At 45.3% G+C, this 14,760-nt stretch overlaps 1 protein-coding gene across 10 annotated transcripts in view; it reads left to right on the top strand.

Moving 5' to 3' along the window:
- The window catches only part of LOC121670956 (multiple epidermal growth factor-like domains protein 6), a 192,580-nt gene that overhangs the window by 146,487 nt on the left and 31,333 nt on the right, over positions 1–14,760 (top strand). For 8 of the 10 annotated variants that reach the window (XR_006018348.1, XR_006018347.1, XM_042041961.1 and 5 more), the window contains 8 exons: positions 1,107–1,235; positions 1,427–1,555; positions 2,663–2,797; positions 3,785–3,919; positions 4,362–4,487; positions 4,783–4,914; positions 5,814–5,942; positions 10,538–10,666. Coding sequence is in view for 8 of the 10 variants with exons in the window: in XM_042041961.1 (XP_041897895.1) it covers positions 1,107–1,235; positions 1,427–1,555; positions 2,663–2,797; positions 3,785–3,919; positions 4,362–4,487; positions 4,783–4,914; positions 5,814–5,942; positions 10,538–10,666 (1,044 nt within the window). In the remaining 2 variants the exon portion in view is untranslated. The remainder of the gene's footprint in view (positions 1–1,106; positions 1,236–1,426; positions 1,556–2,662; positions 2,798–3,784; positions 3,920–4,361; positions 4,488–4,782; positions 4,915–5,813; positions 5,943–10,537; positions 10,667–14,760) is intronic. The other 2 variants (XM_042041962.1, XM_042041963.1) reach the window with 2 other exon arrangements.

Below are 14,760 nucleotides of genomic sequence, written 5' to 3'. Positions count from 1 at the left end.
TTTAGGGTAAGCTAAAACAGTGGAGAAAACTGGAACTAAATTTCTCTAATAATGCACCAAAGAAGCCGAATGGAAATTGATGTGAAATGTCAACTTTCTTAATGTACATTGATAAAATGTCAATGAAGTCAGATGACTCCAGCAGCTGTATTCACTCAGCCAGCTCAGGCTGCAAACAGCAGAGCAAGGCTTTATCTCACAGTTTGTTTTTGCTGTTGTGGATCCACTGCTGCCATGATCACCTTGGGAATTTCAGAAACTACATTTGAAAAGCAACATATTGTTTTCATAATAGTATTTGGGGGAGAAAAAACAATGTTTAAAATATTTATCTCCAAGTATTCCAAGCTGTGCTCCGTTGTTTAAACTTTGGACTTGACAGGCAATGGTTTTTGAGCTGTGCTTTGTGGGGAGGGGAGCATGTGCAGGGGAGGGTTGGATACATGACAGTACTTCCTCAAGCTTGGTTAATTCAGCGTCCTTTGAGATGTTCTAGTAAATATCAGGTGGATGTGCATTGCTTTATAGAAGAATATAACTTTGTTTAGAGCCTGCTCAACTGAAAGGACTCTCTCCTTGCTCAGTTTTCACAGAATCACAGAATCAATTAGGCTGGAAAAGACCTTTGAGACTGAGTCCAGCCTGTGACCCAACACCACCTGCTCAACCAGACCATGGCACTGAGTGCCACATCCAGTCTTTTCTTAAACACCTGCAGGGATGGTGACTCCACCACTTCCCGAGGCAGCCCATTCCAATGCCCAGTCAACTTTCTGTGAAGAAATTCCTCCTGATGTCCAACCTAAACCTGCCCTGGTGCAGCTTAAGGCTGTGTCCTCTTGTCCTGTTGCTGGTTGCCTGGGAGAAGAAACCGACCTGCACCTGACTGCACCCTCCTCTCAGGGAATTGTAGGGAGTGATGAGGTCTCCCACGAGTTCTCCATACTGAACACCCCCAGCTCCCTCAGCTGTTCCTCACAGGACTTGTGTCCCAGAACCTTCACCAGCCTTGTTGTCCTTCTCAATGACCGAAGCCTTGTTTTGCTTCCCTTGCAGCAGAGGGGAAGGATTTCTTGGTGTGTTCATGCTCCCTGCTGTCTCCACAGCCTGTCCCCCCGGGACGTTTGGCAGAGGATGTGCCGGTGTCTGCAAGTGCCAGAACGGAGGCTCGTGTGACCCCGGCACGGGGCAGTGCCACTGCCCGCCCGGCGTGCTGGGCCAGCTCTGCGAGGATGGTACGGCTCCATCTCTGCCTCAGGCTCACCACTTCTCTCCCCTTGTTCCTTTTAAATAATGAGCAAAACGGGGTGAGAAAAGCCAGTGGCTGGCGAGGCTGCGCAGAGCCCCGGCTCAACCACAAACCACTTTGGGGTTGGAGCTTTGACCTGTGGTAGCTGATGCCTTGCTGTGTTTGTGCACTCCAAAGGTTGCCCGAAAGGTTTCTTTGGGAAGAACTGTAACAAGCCATGCAACTGTGCCAACAAGGGCCACTGCCACAGACTGTACGGAGCCTGCCTGTGTGACCCCGGGCTCTACGGCCGCTTCTGCCACCTCAGTAAGTCCCCGGCGTTTTTCGGATCTGTTTAATGTGTGCACAGCATAACAGTCTGTGAAAGATTCCACATTGTTTAAAGAGGGCTGGCAAAAAGGAAGGAGAGTGACTTTTTGCACAGTCAGACAGTGATAGGACAGTATTTACTAAAACAGTAATGATTTAGCTTAGACGTTAGAAAAAAGTTCTCTGCTGGGAGGGTGGGAAGGCCCTGGCACAGGGTGCCCAGAGAAGCTCTGGCTGCCTGTGGATACCTGGAAGTGTCCAAGGCCGGGTTGGACGGGGCTTGGAGCAGCCTGGGATAGTGGAAGGTGTCCCTGCCCATGGTAGAAGGTGGAAAAAAATGGGCTTTAAGGTGCCTTCCAACCCAAACCATTCTGTGATAAAATGAGCAAGACTTTGCGTTCTGCAATGGGCTGGGAGTAGCAGGAGGGCAAGACTTCTGATTTGTGTCAGGAAGCCCCAGAAGCTTCATTAATCTTTTCCTCTGGTGATTAATCTTTGCCATAAGGACTGAAATTTACTGATGCTCAAAGGTGAGGGTTATAGGTGGGGTGGACAGGTCAGCATTTGGGTTATTGCTGAGGTCAGAATCTGGTTGGAGCTGGTTAGTGACTGCTGATGAGTTGGAGTGGGAGCTGGGGAGCAGGGCTGGCTGGGGCAGGATGAGAATCAGACATTAGAGGGAATAAAAGGAATTAAAACAAGAACTTTGCAAAATAGATGATCGAGTTTCTTTGTACTTACTGGTTTTGTTTGTAGAATTTGTACAAGATTGAAAATCTTCCGTGTTTTATTTTGTTTGGGGTTTTATTACAAAAGCTTTTGTCTTGGGGTGCATTCAAGTGTTTTTTCATTCAGAAAATGAGCTGAGTTTGCTTTGAAATGTTTCTGCTTGACATGAAGTGAATGCCCTAACACAGGAATCATGTAAACTCTTTTTTCACCCACCCACATGTGAACCAGCACTGCCGTAGGAATGGAGATGTACTTGCTGGAAATGAAACACAGGTTTTGCTTCTTGCAGCAGCTGCATTCTGCAGCAGTGTGCAATTTCAACCAGCTCCTACATAATCACAGAGCTGATGCTTCCTTTTCTTGTGGCTGCAGCCTGTCCCAGGTGGGCCTTCGGCGCGGGCTGCTCGGAGGAGTGTCAGTGTGTGAAGGAGCACACGCTGGAGTGCAGCCCCAGGAACGGCTCCTGCACCTGCCAGCCTGGATATCACGGCAAAAAGTGTCAGAAAGGTATCACACACAGCCAGCTTCCCCACGTCTGCTTGTGCCTTTGTCCTAGTAATTTCTCATTCTTCCACCCATCTGCTGTGTTTGGCTGCTGCTACTCACATATTCATATCCTACTAATGATTTTGTGGAGTTTTAACCCTGCTAGGGTTGCAGGGACATCGAGGGGAGTAGAGCTTAAGAATTGCAAGACTTTTAGCCTGATCAAGTGGCAACAGAAATCCAGAACCTGAATTCTAATACAACCCTAAATAACAAAGATTGTGTGAGGCTTTGTTTTTGTTCTGTGCTTTTTCCACACAGACAGTAAATAAGTGGCAAAATCTGTGTTTTATGGCAGCAAGGTGATTTGTAAACAGGTTCAGTAATGCTGCTTTTCCTTCAGATTTGCAGCTCTTTGAATTCAACTTATTCTTTGTAGTTTTTGGGGGTAGTTCAAAGAGAATTCTATCCCATATTCATGTTTGCATGTCTCAGTAGCCCTTTCCAGACAGCAGTGGAGTATAACAATAAAGATTCTCCCTTCAGATTTTTCTCTGAGCAGGTGGGACTGTGTTGGATTTAGGACAGTAGTTCTGGTGGGTTTGGTGGAGAACAATAATGACAGTATTTAATATTTTTATCATTCTTGGTGATGGGCTCATTTCTGTTAGGGAGCATGCCTTGTCCAGCACTGGCTTTGCACCAAGGCAGAGAGCAGCAGAACTTACATACACATAAGAAGAGAATTCTATAATGGATTTAATTTAATATATCCTCAAATATTCGAATTAAAACCTTAAGCATTCTGCCACTCTGTTTCTGGTTTATATTTAAGCAGTAACCTCTTTGAAAAGTAAGTGTGTACAAAGTACACTTCAGCAACACCTCCAAAATGTACATTGTAATATATTCTCTGCAAGTTTCTGCCAAATTACTTTCTGATTTTTGTTCACTTTTCTTAACTTTTCTGTTTTCTTATACATGTTCTGTGTCTGCTTCTATTTCTAGAGTGCACCCCGGGGTTTTATGGGGCTGGTTGCAAACTGAGGTGCAGCTGTCCTCCTGATGTTCTGTGTGATCCTGAGACAGGAGCCTGCAAACATCCTTGTCCAGCTGGGTTTCATGGAGAAAAATGCCATTTGTGTAGGTACTCACTGCATGTTTCCCTGGGAGATACACTTTGGATGGGAAAGCTTATTCAGGAAACTTAGGTTCAGATATAGAAGTTGCAGAGAAAAGATGCCCTTGTTGTTGATACGAGTTGGCAGTTCCTCACTGGAACCAAACTGATATTTGGAGCCTGGCAAATGCTGTCTCTCTCTCTCCCTCTCTGCAAAGGTCGAGGCACAAGGCTGAGGCCAGTTACCCAAACTAACGTTTGTCCAGCTAACAATAGTTGCTTTCAAAGCTTCAGGCTCAGATTTTCCAGGGCTCTGTTGCAGTTAATTACAGACCACCAGTTGCTCAGGCACTAATGCTAACATTGATCACTTCTACCAGCACAGCTCAGTTTAAAATTGGTGGCCGTGGTGCCTCCCTATGTCTTCAGAATGCTTCTAACCATGTCTTTGGGGTTTTTGTCCAGCTTGTCTGCCTGGCAGCTTTGGGATAGGCTGCAGGCAGAAGTGCAGCTGTGGAGGAGCACCGTGTGATCCGAAGACAGGGCAGTGTGTTTGCCCAGCTGGGAAGACTGGTGCTACGTGTGAGCAAGGTGTGTGAGGTGCCTGGCTTTGGAAGATGTGATAAGAAGTAGAATTTTGCTGTTTCCCAAACCAATAAACAGACACACTGTGGTAGAAATTGGAAGAGAGCCTTTGGTCTCTCTCTAGCTGTGTTCTTGTGTGCTGCAGTTTAATGGCAGGGCTGACAGGCCTGTAGGTCTATAGAGATAATATTACAGCTCAGTTTTGCTGTTATTTTTTAATTCTTTAGGGTAACAGCAGAAATCTAAAACTGTCCTGAAACAGAAAATGACACTGGTTACACTTCATGTGCTTTTGCTCCAGATTGCCCAGATGGCCAGTGGGGACCAGACTGCCAGAACTCCTGCGAGCCCTGTGCCAACGGGGGACAGTGCAACAGGGAAACTGGAGCCTGTGACTGTCCCCCTGGCTACACTGGGCCAGCCTGCTCTGCCAGTAAGTCCTTGCACCAGCCTTCCTCATGAAAAGAAATTCCCCCCAGATTGAAAATTCAGGTTATGGTTTGATTTCTGCCTTTTTACTCTTTTGTGAGAGAAAACATGCTGATCTGAGAAGTGCCCTTCATCTTCGGGAATTCCCCAGGTTGGATTTGACATTATTTATGGGAGGGAGATTGCAGATAAAACCACGTGACCAGCTAAACTGCATCCCAAATGGATGTTATCATTAGACCTAATTTATGGCAATCTGTACTTGGAAATGCAGTGTTTAACAGCCACAACACTGGTGGTGTAATCCTGGCTGTTTGGCAAGAGGTGTGACCAGCTGGCCCATGTGGCATCACTCCTGGGTTGTGTTTGCAGCAGCACTCCTTGGTGTATATAATTCAGGATTAAACAATACTGAAGCTGAAGGAGCAGTATCAGTGCTGTCCCTGCAGCCAGAGGCCATGGGAATACACTCAAGGAGCTGTTCTGTGCTGCTCTTCCAGCCTCTGGGTGTTAAAAGGCTGCTCGAGTTTGGCTGTTGTGCTGCACAGATGGGCTCTCAGGGACAGCCCTGCTTTGTGCAAGACCTCAGTGGGGGCACATTTTTAATTCTTGTTAGTCACAAAATGGCTTTTGAGGAAGGTTTGCCCAGCACCTTTTCCTCCTCTGAGGAAACAGCCTGATGCACAGGAGTACCCAAAAATCACTGAAGTTACTCCCACATTCCAGAACTCAGGCCCAGACACCCAGGGCGCAGATCCCAGGTATTTCTTTCACGTTGCCATTTTGATTCCTGGATTCAGCTAAAGCCTGTTTTAGAGGGTGAGCTGTTGCTGTCTGATTGAGAAGATCATTCTGTGGCTGAGTTGTGACCTGAGTGAAGTCCCAGTGTGTCTCTGTTTGCAGCCTGCCCCGATGGGCACTATGGACTGAGCTGCCTGTCGCTGTGCAGCTGTGGCAGCAGCGCTCAGTGTCACCACGTCAGCGGGCAGTGCTCGTGTCCCCCGGGCTGGACTGGCCACGACTGCAAGCACAGTAAGTCAGGGCATGTGGGATCTCCCAGGGACTGCACGTGGAGGAAGCAGCTCTGTTTGCTCTTAGTTTATTACAGTTTTTTAATATAGTTTTGCTAATCTTACTGCTTCTGAAATGGTGTGTTTGTGGGTTTGCGCAGCCTGGGTGGTTATAATCCTTAATTATCCAGGTTCAAAGCATTGAAATAGATGGCTGATGAAGCGCAAAGTATTGATATAAGCTCTTATTTCAACACTATGGATCCCTTTGCCCAATACCATCTGTCCCGTCAGCATTTTGACTGACAGACAGTTTTGTTTTTCATTTTCAGTGCAGATTAGTTTTGAGATTAATTCTCCATTTCTCATTTTGTTTGGGGGAGATTTATTCAACAACTGAGTGGCGTGTAGAGTCGTGTGTCTAAAGGTCACTTTTTAACTTGGGAATATAAATGCTGTGAGAAATTCTGTTCTCTGGAAGAGCAGAGCATCCTTCTGTTGACTTTAGCATCGCTCTCCATATTGGTGGCTGTGTGAGAGAGTAGATTTGCCCTATTTGGATGGCACCATATAAATGTGAAGCCATCCTGCTTGATTCCTTCCTTTTCCTGTGACACATCTCTTCTGCTTGATTCATTGTGATGCCTCTTGCAAAAAGCCAACAGAAGACAAGCCTTTTTCTAAACTTGGTCTTAAACACATAAAATCATTTAATTGGCAGTGTTGACAGCAGCAAGTTTTGCACCTGACTTCTCAGGCTCTGTACTGAAGAAAATGCTGGGAAAATCTGAAGTTTCCATCAATATGCATATTTTAAAAATCAAACCAGTTGGTAGTGTGTAGAGCCACTGAGATGGCCTTTCATGACTCCCTGGGCTGTCTAGAGAATTGAGAGACCATGACAAAGGAAAGCTTTTACTTCTATTCGACATAAGATCTGAGAAAAACTGTTTTGCAGAGGTATCTCAGTAAGGCAGCTCTTCCACCTATTGCAGACTGGGCATTAAACAGATTCCCAACCCCAAAACCAGGTTTCTGTTGCCCTAGTTGGCACTTTCATCTTCATCCTTACTCGAAAGAAAGGAGATGCTGTGGTACATTGTCGTAATTGTGTCAGTGCTATGTGATTTTAGGATGAAAGCAGTAAGTTGCTTTACCAAACATTGTGAGATTCCTTTGTGTCCATGCTGAATTTCCCAGTATTTTGGGGAAAGCATGGAGGGTGCTCCCAAATCTGTCTGGTTTTACCCATTAACTGTTCTGGTTATGCAGATTTTCATTGAGTGAGTCAATAGCTGATACTTTATTTCCATGAAATTATAGATTTGTGACTGACGGGTGTGGATTGATTAGTTTTCATGTGCGTGGGATAATATCTGCCTGCATCCAGCTGAAACAGACCAACAAAAATGGTCTTTATTTCCATGAATTGCGCCTGTGCTGCAGCTGGGGGTTTAGTCTGGTACCATTTTGTGTATTTTGTGTCCTCTGATGTAGAAGTGAAGTGGGGTTTGGGGATGGTGCTGGATGTGACCCCGTTTTCCATCCAGCCTGCAGCAGCGGCCGCTGGGGCCGGGGCTGTGCCCACTCCTGTTCCTGTGACCCCACCACAGGCACCTGCTCCTGCCAGCTGGGATTCACCAGGGAGCCCTGCCAGCTCCCTGAGTGCCCGCCTCCCCAGCACGAGGAGCTTCCAAACCCCAGCTCTGCAAGTTGTGTTTTCCTGATCGTTCCCCCCAGGAACGCTCTCAGGCTCTTCCGCCCCTGCTCCGCCCGGCGCGGCGCTCTCGGGTTGCAGCAGGGTTAGATGCTTTCCCTAATTCGATTTCCAGAAAAGGTATTTTCAGCCTTGTTTTGGACCCAGCAGCTATTTTTAACGGTAGGATCTCGTGTGAGGGATGGGATTGATGTATATTTGGGTTGCGGCATAAAGAGTTTCCATATTGGTTTGATTTATTCAGTTTTAGGGCAGCACTATGCCTTCGTAAATCTCTGTGAAAGGTCAGGCATATAGAAATACTTCACATGTACATAAAAGAAGAAAAACCAGGAATTTTTGGAGTCCTGTATTTATTAACAACAAAAATGTTCGATGGTCTTATCAGAGGCCCATGACCTCACCTTGACATTCAGCTCTAACTGAGGTCAACAGCAGATGCTTCAAGCATATGAAAACAGGATTATAGTAAATTCCTGATATGCCTCCCCAGGTATCATCAATTTCTCATTCAGGAGCTTCTTGAGACAGAAGCAGTAGCTCTATATTTAATGCAACTTGATTTTTTCTTTTCCAATTAATGTGCCTGTTTTCTTTTTCATTTCATGCAAGCATTTGGAATCTACTTCATCTTGTGGCAGTAAGTTGCATAGTTAAGCTGCTATTATTATTATTATTATTATTATTATTACTATTGTTATTGATTCTGTCGATGTTGTTAGATAAAATAAACATTTTATCTACAAGTCTAACAATCTTACAGTAGCACAGATGTAGCTACCAGAGTCTCAGCAGCGTGGGCAGGATTAACTGCTGGTGTCATACAGAAATGTCAAAACAATTAATCTGGAACCGTGACCTAAGACAAGAAAGCCTGGAAAGTTGATCTTGCAGCCCTTGTTGCTGTTGGCACAGAGGGAATGGAAGGACAGTGTGTCGAGAGGACCAGCTCCCAGAGAAGGAGCTGCCAGCTCCGCTTCTCTTTTGCTCTTGATCTCTCTCAAAATAGCATCTCTGCAGACATAGAGTGGCCAAATAGCTGCTTGTAATCTTCACTGGGAAGGGAATCAGTGAAGCCATCGCCACTGACAAAACATCTGGCAATCCCTAAAGTTCTTTCTGTGGGTTTTCTGTTTCATCTAGTCTGCTTTTTACCGTCTTTAGTGTGTGTGTATATATATGTATAAAAATGCACATATATATGTGTGTGTGTGTGTGTACGTGCAAGATTATGAAAACCACAATTCTTCCCATAATTTCATGCTGCCTTGGAGGTGAGATCTTCACTATCCCTGGATATCTCCTCTGCTCCCCAAACATCCCTACACTCTCCCTGCAGGTTGGGCTCCTTCCCGTGGCAGGAGCTCAGTTTCTCTGGCAGGGTGGCTGGCTCCTGACACGCATCACAGCAGCCTGTGCCTGATGGAGCAGTGGCAGATTTTCTGTGCTGTGGACTGTGAAATCATTTGTGAAGTGCTCTGACCCTTTGCCATCACCTTGAAAAGCCTCAGCTCCAGGCTAAACACCGTGGACCTGAAGGGAGCTCTGTGGAGGGCCCCACACCTCTTGCTGCACTGCAGCACCATTTCCCTTGCACAGATCCTCTGACTGAAATTTCAGCTGAAAAGGAAACATGGAGAAGGATCCAGCTTTTAAGGGACTTTTAAGGCACAAGTGCTCTTCTGTGTATTTATTTGTTGAACAGTGGTCTGCAGCTTTGGGAAGAGGAAGGGATGTCACCTGTAAGTGCAAAAAAATAGGTTCAAACGTACTCAGATTTAAACAATGTCCCATTTTTTGACTCTTTGAAAGCAAAGAAATACTTAAGGTACTTTGCTCTTCTCCCGTCTCCCATCCTGACTTCTCTATAAGACACACAGTTGGCAGAGTCACTGAGCTGCAGGAGCACCTGAATTCACGCCAGCTCCAGTCACTGCCCACCCACAGCACCAAACAGACAACACCAAACCCACCCCTCTATTCCAGACATGGAGATGTCTTTGAGAACCCTTGTTTTCTGCTCTCTCTGATTCTTTCCAGATTGCCTGAAAACCACTCTGTTGATGTAAATGCTAAAATCATATGCTTCTAGAAGAGATCTGGCAGTAATCTCCATAACTCATTTAAAGGGATGTTCACGAGACCTTCAAACATGAGTGGAGGCCCTGTAATACTGTGTTTAGCCAAGTCTATCTCTGTGTTTCAGCCTGTCCAAAATATCCAATGTGAATTAGGCATCTGGCCCTGTTCTTAATTGATTTTCCTATAATCCTGGAAGAAATTATTTTCATTCTCAAATGTTTTCTTTCTTCTGATGGCGAGTACCATGCAAATCTTTTAAAACTCTTCACATTAACTGCTGTGGAAATGTAATTGTTAATCTGTCCCCCAGATGTAACGTTTTCGCTTGAATTTTTCAAAGCAGAGCATGAAAGTAAAGTGTGCAGCATTCGATTTGGAGCTTTGTGAAGGCAACCAACACATTTCATATTTTCTCCAGCTTTCTGAGGGAAGAGGATTTACAGGGGAACAGAGGAGCTTCTCCCCTCCCAGTTGATAAAGTCCCAGAGGAGATGTGCACATAAGCGACTCAAGACCAGTGGGCAAAGTGTCATCAGGCAGAACCTGTAAAATCTCAGGCTTTGCAATAGCAGATGTTAGTTTTCTGTGCAGAATTTAGTCTTTCAACACTCTGGAATTTTTCTAAAATAGATCTTAAATGTAGCCCAGCTTACCTGAACCTCAAGGGGAACACTCATATCTCGTTGTTTTTAAGTTGTTACCATTATGCCTTGATTCTTTTGGAAATAGTTAGATTTCCCATGTATCTAAAAATTCCTCATTGGTCCTGAGCTGCTCTGGCATGAACCCATCATCTGGTTGTGATTCCTCTGCTGCAGGGTGCCCCGAGGGGAGCTTTGGCCCGAGCTGTGAGTCCAGCTGCCAGTGCCAGAACGGAGCTGCCTGCGACCACGTCAGCGGAGCCTGCACTTGCGCGGCGGGCTGGACAGGAACCTTTTGTGAAAGAGGTACTGCTGCTCCCCCCTGGTCCCTTCTGGATTCATGGAGAATTTGTTTTGATTTTAATTCAGAGAGCTGGTTTTACAGTTTACAGTGTTGGATCTAAATGAACCACTGAACTTAATTGGAAGCCGATACCGAAATGTGAGCTCCCCTCCTAACTCCGCAAAGCATCGTGCTGGGTGCCAAATGTCAGGCATGTGTTTTAGCATGGTTAAAATTAGATATATGCTTAAGGCTTCTGCTATATCACATCTTCATGAGGACTCTTTTTAAGCAGAGTCCCACTATTTGAGCGCTGAGCAAGGAGATGCTTGTTCAGCCTTACACTTGCTTGTTTCTGGTGCTTCCCTGAAACGATTTAGAGAAAAACATGGATGTGTGCATCATCCTCGTGGAAGTCTTTAAGAACAGATGCACTTATAACTTAAATAAATCCAACAGAGCATCTTCTATTACCTTGTCATTTGGAAAAGTGTTGGAGAGGTTGGACTGGATTCCTTAGCTGCGTTATGGTGAGTCAGGTCTGTGGCATTATCACAGGAGGTTGCTGTCATGGTGCATCATTTTCCTGATTTTTTTGTATTAAAAATACAGCAGAAACAGCACAGAGTCATTCAGGCACTGTGAAAGTTAAGTGTAGCTGAGTGAAGATTCTGCAAAACATGGTACTTGAACCGAAGTCACAACTGTTTTGGATAGAAAGCAGCTTTATCAGCCAGTTCCAGCAGCGAGGATGGAGGGAAGAGGCAGCACTCGCAGGCAGCTGCTGCCCTCTCATGGGAAGGGAGATGCTCCACAGCCTGACCACGAATGTAGCAAGGCACCCACCAACTGGAGTTGATATTGCTTGTTGTTGCTTCGCTCTCCTTCTTACCAGGCACTATTACATAAAATAAATATTCTTTCCAAGGTTCTGCTGCAAATTGGACCTTGTAAATCGTGATATCTCCACTGTATCCCTTATAATATAATTTAGCTGAAATATGTTTTCCTAAATCTATGGGGTTTTTTTAATTATTGTATTTTTACCGTACAAAAAAACGAGGCAGTTATCTGTGTTGTTGTGTAAATCTCTTCATTCCAGCAGGAATTAAAATGGCAACAAAGAGGCTAAACATCCTTTTCCAGAGTAGGTGTGAGGAATAGGGAGAAGACTGGGTGATTCTATTGGGGACAAAAAAAACCCAAAGCTTCCAAATCAGTCATGTTGGACATTTTTATCTTTTTTTAATTCCTGAAAAAAGATTGTGTCAGGGAGAGTGGAATTTAGCACTTTGTAGAACACCATTTTCTCCATGTTTTCTCTCAAGAAGGCAGAGTGTTTGCTGTCAGCTGACCTGGGCTACCTTTTAACTTAGAAAATTTCAACCAGAACAGTTTGGCAGCTTCCAAAAGATGCCAAGGGAGGAAAACATGTGGGTGGTTTGCCCTTGGTAGAACCTTCTTGGCACCTTCTCTCGGAGGAGCTGTAGAGCTTCTGTTTCGAGTGACTGGGAGACTGGCAGGGTTTCCTTCTGGCAGGGATGTGCTTTTTGCTGTCCTCTTGGCAATCCACCCACATTGGCCAGGCTCTGTGCCTTGCAGGCAGAAATTCAGATCGAGCCCTGGCGCTGTAGAGTTGCTTTGGACTTCAAACATCCTGCTGATGCCTCAGCTCGTGGCTGGGAAGGACTTCTCCATCATCACAGAAATGTTGAAATGGAGACTTTTGCAGCCTAAGTTCAAAGTCCTAGGAGAACACAGTCCCTTATAAAATCTGATTTTGGTTAATATTAGTGATTAATATCACCCCTGCACAGCGACGGTGTTTGAACCTGCTGTCATTGCTTTTGGTGCTTTGCACTGGGGCAGCACGGGATCCAGATTCAAGCTGAGACTGCAGAAATCCCAAAATTTGCCTTCGGTATTGTTTGTTTTCATTTGGGGAAAATTTCTTCCCATTTTGGTGGGAAGCTGCTATTTCTTTTCATTAATTTGCTGCCCTCAGTATGAAGTAGGGTTTTATAAGTTTAAGTACCAGCCCCTGTTGCAAAACACCACTTCAGTGGCCATTTCCAAGCTTATTTGCCACAAATTTCCATAATCTCCTATTAATATTTATTGGAATTGTTAATATAATCGTAGTGCTTGCTGAGTCTCAATCTATATATATTATCTGTCAGGAATACAGATAACAGCCAAAGCCACACCATCTTCATCATCATTGTCACCCACCAGCATGGGACAGTTTCCAAGCTCAGCCATAGCAGGAGACACTTCTGCTCCAGGGCTGCTGGTTCATGAGACCTTGCTGTGAATTATTCAAGAGCTGACTGAACTTCTGTGCTCTGAGCCACAGGATGCTGACAAAAGACCTCACACTCTTCAAAGGACTTTTGTCTGTCCATCAGCATCTCAGTTCTGCTCTGCCCTGAGTCACCTTTGATCAGCTGCTCTTCATCTGGCACTGCTCAGTGGTACTGTTGCCTCTGCAGTTGTGCTGTGGTCACATGGAATAATGATGGGTAAGAATAAAGCTATCAAGGCACTCTCTGAAAGAAAATAAGTCGTTTCTGAAGGTGGTACATGCCTGCTCCATCTTTCAGCCCTGCTCAGTGCTTTGTGAAAATGAACCATGTGAATCTTGTGACTCTTTCAAAGGAGTTTCAAAAGCAGCAAAACTGTTTCATTTGCAGAGTAGCTAACGGTTGCAAATAAGGCTGAAAACAAAATAATCTACAAAGAAATTATTTCAGTCTGTGAGAGCAATCTAGGAAAGGCTTCCTTTGGATTTTCTTGAAAGCAGCAAGTGATACAAGCAGAACACTGATGAAATAATGTGTATTTCTTCACAAGGTCTTGCATTATCAAAGGAAAATAAATCATTTTTGGTGGATGCTGCTAGCAGAGCCACTAGCCAGCTTCCATATCTGAGTGGAGAATGGTGTGTGCTTGGGCAGGGGGTACCAGAGGGACACGGGGAGTTCTGGCTGTTCCTGGACTGGAGCAGAAGTCAATGCCTCTGCATTCCTGGGCTCTGCAAAGGCAGGGGTCACAGCAAAGGTGGCTTTGTAAGTCCTTTCTGTCCTGTTCAAGTACAGATAGCCAAAGTATCATCATCTCCAGAAAAGATGCTTCTGTATTCACCCACTGCTGCAGGGCTGTGGTTAGAATGCAATTCCAGCTAAACAGGCAAGGCAAAAAAACCCCAAATAAAAAAATCCCAACCCCAAAACCGGTCATTATTGTGATAAATGGAAAAATACATCAATGCTTACTCCCAGCTAAATGTAAAAATCTGCCATGCAAGAAGCCTGAGCCATGGGCTCCTGGCAAACCCAGAGGAATCCAGGTGTGCCTGTGTTCTGCAGCCACACTCACAGCTTTGTTACAGATGTGCCAAGTGAGCTGGGACACCCTGTCTTGAACCAGGGCTGCTCCACTCCTGCTTGGGGAGGCACTTGTTATAATTGATTTAATTCTGTGGAGTGCTGAGCATCTGCTGCTCCCACTTTGAAGGCTGTGATTGCCTTCCCTGCACTGTGATTTTGTTTAATTCCCTTCCCCGCTGCTCTCTGGTATGTGCTGTATGACCCAAGGCTTGTGTCCAGTTTTGGGATCAGGCCAACAGTTATCCAGTTCACTGGTTCATCTGTCCGAATATCCCAAAATGCCAGACAATTAGTCCACTAAGTGGAGGCACCAGGAGTCTCACACCATTCCTAGTGTATATTTATTAATTGATCCATTAATAACAACAACATACCACCCTTTTGGAGCACAGAGCTTGGCTTTTGCATCTGACCTGCTGTGGGATCAGCACTGCCAGGGGATGGACGGACTGGACCCTTCCCTGGGGATTTCAGCAGTTAATCATTACCATAAGAGAGCCCAGCAAGATTGCTGTTTTGCTGAGATAAAAGGAGAAAATGAGCACAGTGCGTGTTGAGGAATAGCTGACAAGGCTGTGCAGTCCCTGTTTCAAAGAACTTTGTCAGCCCTTAAAGTCACTGAGGGCTCAGCAGGAGGAGCCCGTGCTTGTGCTGTGCCATACCTGCTACTGAAGCAGGTAAATGGGGAATAACAGATGAACCTCACCCTGGTGGCTCTTCCTTGTGCA

The sequence above is a fragment of the Corvus kubaryi genome, unplaced genomic scaffold (assembly GCF_017639235.1).
Source record: "Corvus kubaryi isolate FWS band 111438036 unplaced genomic scaffold, C.kubaryi_AGA036_p1.0 37397, whole genome shotgun sequence".
NCBI lineage: Eukaryota > Metazoa > Chordata > Aves > Passeriformes > Corvidae > Corvus > Corvus kubaryi.
Note: the sequence above shows the minus strand (reverse complement) of the source record. Positions and strands in the feature narration are given on the sequence as shown.